General features: G+C 47.8%; 1 protein-coding gene across 1 annotated transcript in view; it reads right to left on the bottom strand.

Moving 5' to 3' along the window:
* Positions 1 to 358, bottom strand: part of pcloa (piccolo presynaptic cytomatrix protein a) — a 568,528-nt gene extending 568,170 nt beyond the window's left edge. The window contains exon 1 of the mRNA XM_043713231.1: positions 201 to 358. Coding sequence (XP_043569166.1) covers positions 201 to 358 — 158 coding nt within the window. The remainder of the gene's footprint in view (positions 1 to 200) is intronic.
* Positions 359 to 3,657: the final 3,299 nt, after the last annotated feature.

Below are 3,657 nucleotides of genomic sequence, written 5' to 3'. Positions count from 1 at the left end.
CCCCCACACCCCCAAGCCCCCCCCGCTCCCCCGCCCACCCACAGCCCCACACCCAGCCCGTCCCCTTTTCTGCTGGACAGTGACCACTCGGCCCGTCCTCCTCCCCGCTGGGCAGTAACCATTCGGCCCGTCCCCGTCTGTCCCGTTGGGCCGTGACCATTCGGCCCGTCGCCCTCCGCCCCACTGGTCAGTGAACGTGCCTGTGTGCCGGCCCCTGGGCGCTGGCTAAGAGCGCGGTGATCTGCCTCCTCTGGTCCGGGCTTAGGCGGCTCAGGTCGGGGTCGGTTCCTGCAGGAAGCTGGAGCTGTGCTCCTTCTAGCCCCGTTCCCCCAGACTCCACACTCGCCTCATTGCCCATGGTTTGTTGCTGTCAACCTCGGCCTTGCTTATTATTTCAGGTTTTATTTTGCAACGCGATGACTGTTCTTCCATTTTGAACACATCATGTCTCTCTCACTCACTTCCCATTTTTCTAATGTCTCCGGATTTCTCCCGGATCCTCGGACTGCAGCCACACGCATGCCCAGAGCAGATGCTGCCCCCTTGGCTCCCGCTGTGGGCACTGTCAGGGGTTCTCCTCCCCCCCCCACCCCAGACACCAGCTCTCCTTTACCACAGAGCCTGGGCACTGATCATTTTTGAGGAAACAGGCTTGAATTTTTTTCGTTGATCAGAAGCACACATTGCTCTCACAGAATGACAATACAGCAAGAGAGCATTCAGCCCATCCTGCCGATACTGGCTCTGTACAAGTGTAACTTAGTCAGTTTACCCTTTACCGTGCTTTCCCATAAGGCTGCATTTTTTTTCATGAGTATGCAATTCCCTTTGGAAAGTCACAATGCTATCTGCCTCCATTGTATCATCGAGCAGTTTGTTCCACATCGGAAACATTGACTTATAGGGGTTTTACAGCATGGAAATACGCTCTTTGGGCCATCATGTGTGTGCTGCTGTATAAACCTCCATCTAACCTAATCTTATTTTCTAGTATACCTTCCCGTGGCCTTGTATGCTATGTGTTTGAAATGCTCAGAGTTCTTAAATGTCTTGTGGGTTCCCACCTTTACCACACTTTTCAGCAGAGTTCCAGATTGCCACCCCCCCGGGTGAAAAAACTTCCCCAAATCCCTTCTAAGCCTCCAACTTAGTCATAGAGTCATAAAGATGTACAGCACGGAAACAGATCCTTTGGTCCAACTCATCCATGCCGACCAGATATCCCAACCCAATCTAGCCCCAACTGCCAGCACCTGGCCCTTATCCCTCCAAACCCTTCCTATTCATATACCCATCCAGATGCCTTTTAAATGTTGCAATTGTACTAGCCTCCACCACTTCCTCTGGCAGCTCATTCCATACATATGCCACCCTCTACATGCAAAAGTTGCCCCTTAGGTCTTTTTTATATCTTTCCCCTCTCACTCTAAACCTGTGCCCTCTAGTTCTGGAGGGAAAAGACTTTGTCTATTTATCCTATTCATGTCCCTCGTGATTTTATAAGCCTTGATAAGGTCACCCCTCAGCCTCCGATACTCCAGGGGAAACAGTCCCAGCTTATTCAGCCTCTCTCATAGCTCAAATCCTCCAACCCTGGCAACATGCTTGTAAATCTTTTCTGTACCCTTTCAAGTTTCACAACATCCTTCCAATAGGAAGAACAGAATTGCACACAGTATTCCAAAAGTCACCCTCCAAACCCTTCCTATTCATATACCCTCTACGTGCAAAAGTTGCCCCTTAGGTCCCTTTTATATCTTTCCCCTCTCACCCTAAACCTACACCCTCTAGTTCTGGACTCGCCCATCCTAGGGAAAAGACTTTGTCTATTTATCCTTTCCATGCTCCTCATGATTTTATAAACCTCTATAAGGTCACCCCTCAGCCTCTGATGGTCCAAGGAAAACAGCCCCAGCCTATTCAACCTCTCCCTATAGTTCAAATCCTCCAACCCTGGCAACATCCTCATAAATCTTTTCTGAACCCTTTCAAGTTTCACAACATCCTCCCGATAGGAAGGAGACTAGAATTGCATGCAATATTTCAAAAGTGGCCTAACCAATGTCCTGTACAGCTACAACATGACCATTCCAGATTTTAGTTGAATTCAAATTCCACCTTTTGCCATGGTGGGATTCAAACCTCTGTCCCAGAATATTACCTGGGTCCCTGGATTAATAGTTCGTGACAATACCAACCAGGTTATCGCCTCCTCTAGTCATCATAACCTCTTTGTTCGACTAATAAAGGCAAAGGTTCCATATAGCCCTTAACCACCTTATTTCCCTACAATACAGGTAAACCTAACCCGATTACCTTCAAGGATCTGTGGTCATGCACAGCAAGGTCCCTCTGATCTTCTGTACTTTCCAGGGTCCTACATTCCAAAAGATTGTATTCAGTCCTGGTCGCCTCATTATAGGAAGGATGTGGAAGCTTTAGAGACGGTGCAGAGGAAATTTACCAGGGTGCTGCCTGGAATGGAGGGCATGCCTTATGAACAAAGGTTGAGGGAGCTGAGACGTTTCTCATTGGAGTGAAGAAGAATGAAAAGTGACTTGATAGAGGTGTACAAGATGATGAAAGGCATAGTCAAGAATGTATTGCTGGGAAAGCACAGCAGGTCAGGCAGCATCTGAGGACCAAGACAGTTGATGTTTAGGGCATAAGCCTTTCATCCGATGAAGGGTTTATGCTCAAAATGTCAATTCTCCTGCTCTCAGATGCTGCCAGACCTGCTGTGCTTTCCCAGAAACACACTCTCATTTCTGATCTGCAGCATCTGCAGTCCTCACTTTCTCCTAGATGAGAAGCATAGATAGAGTGGATAGCTAGAGACTTTTTCCCAGAGCGGAAATGACTATCACAAGAGGGTGATGGAGGAAGGTTTAGGGGAGATGTCAGAGGTAGGTTCTTTACACAGAGAGTAGATTGCACTGTCAGCAGTGGTAGTAAAGTCAACTATATTAGGGACATTTAAGCAAATCTTGGATAGGCACATGGAAGATAGTACAATGAAGGGTATGCAAGTTAGTCTGATCTTAGAGTAGGATAAAGGGCCAGCACAACATTGAGGGCCAAAGGGCCTGTACTACAACATAGAACATAGAACATTACAGCACAGAACTGGCCCTTCAGCCCATGATGTTGTGCCGACCACTGATCCTTATGTATGCACCCTCAAATTTCTGTGACCATATGCATGTCCAGTAGTCTCTTAAATGTCCCCAATGACCCTGCTTCCACAACTGCTGCTGGCAACGCATTCCATGCTCTCACAACTCTCTGTGTAAAGAACCCACCTCTGACATCCCCTCTATACTTTCCTCCAACCAGATTAAAACGATGACCCCTCATGTTAGTCATTTCTGCCTTGGGAAATAGTCTCTGGCTATCAACTCTATCTATCCCTCTCATTATCTGATATACCTCAATTAGGTCCCCTCTCCTCCTCCTTTTCTCCAATGAAAAAAGTCTGAGCTCAGTCAACCTCTCTTCATAAGATAAGCCCTCCAGTCCAGGCAGCATCCTGGTAAACCTCCTCTGAACCCACTCCAAAGCATCCACAACTTTCCTATAATAGGGCGACCAGAACTGGACGCATTATTCCAAGTGCGGTCTAACCAAAGTTTTATTGAGCTGCGACAAGATCTCACG

Source organism: Chiloscyllium plagiosum, chromosome 23 (assembly GCF_004010195.1).
Source record: "Chiloscyllium plagiosum isolate BGI_BamShark_2017 chromosome 23, ASM401019v2, whole genome shotgun sequence".
Taxonomy (NCBI): domain Eukaryota; kingdom Metazoa; phylum Chordata; class Chondrichthyes; order Orectolobiformes; family Hemiscylliidae; genus Chiloscyllium; species Chiloscyllium plagiosum.
The sequence above is the reverse complement of the archived record's forward strand: the minus strand, read 5'-3'. Positions and strand labels throughout refer to the sequence as shown.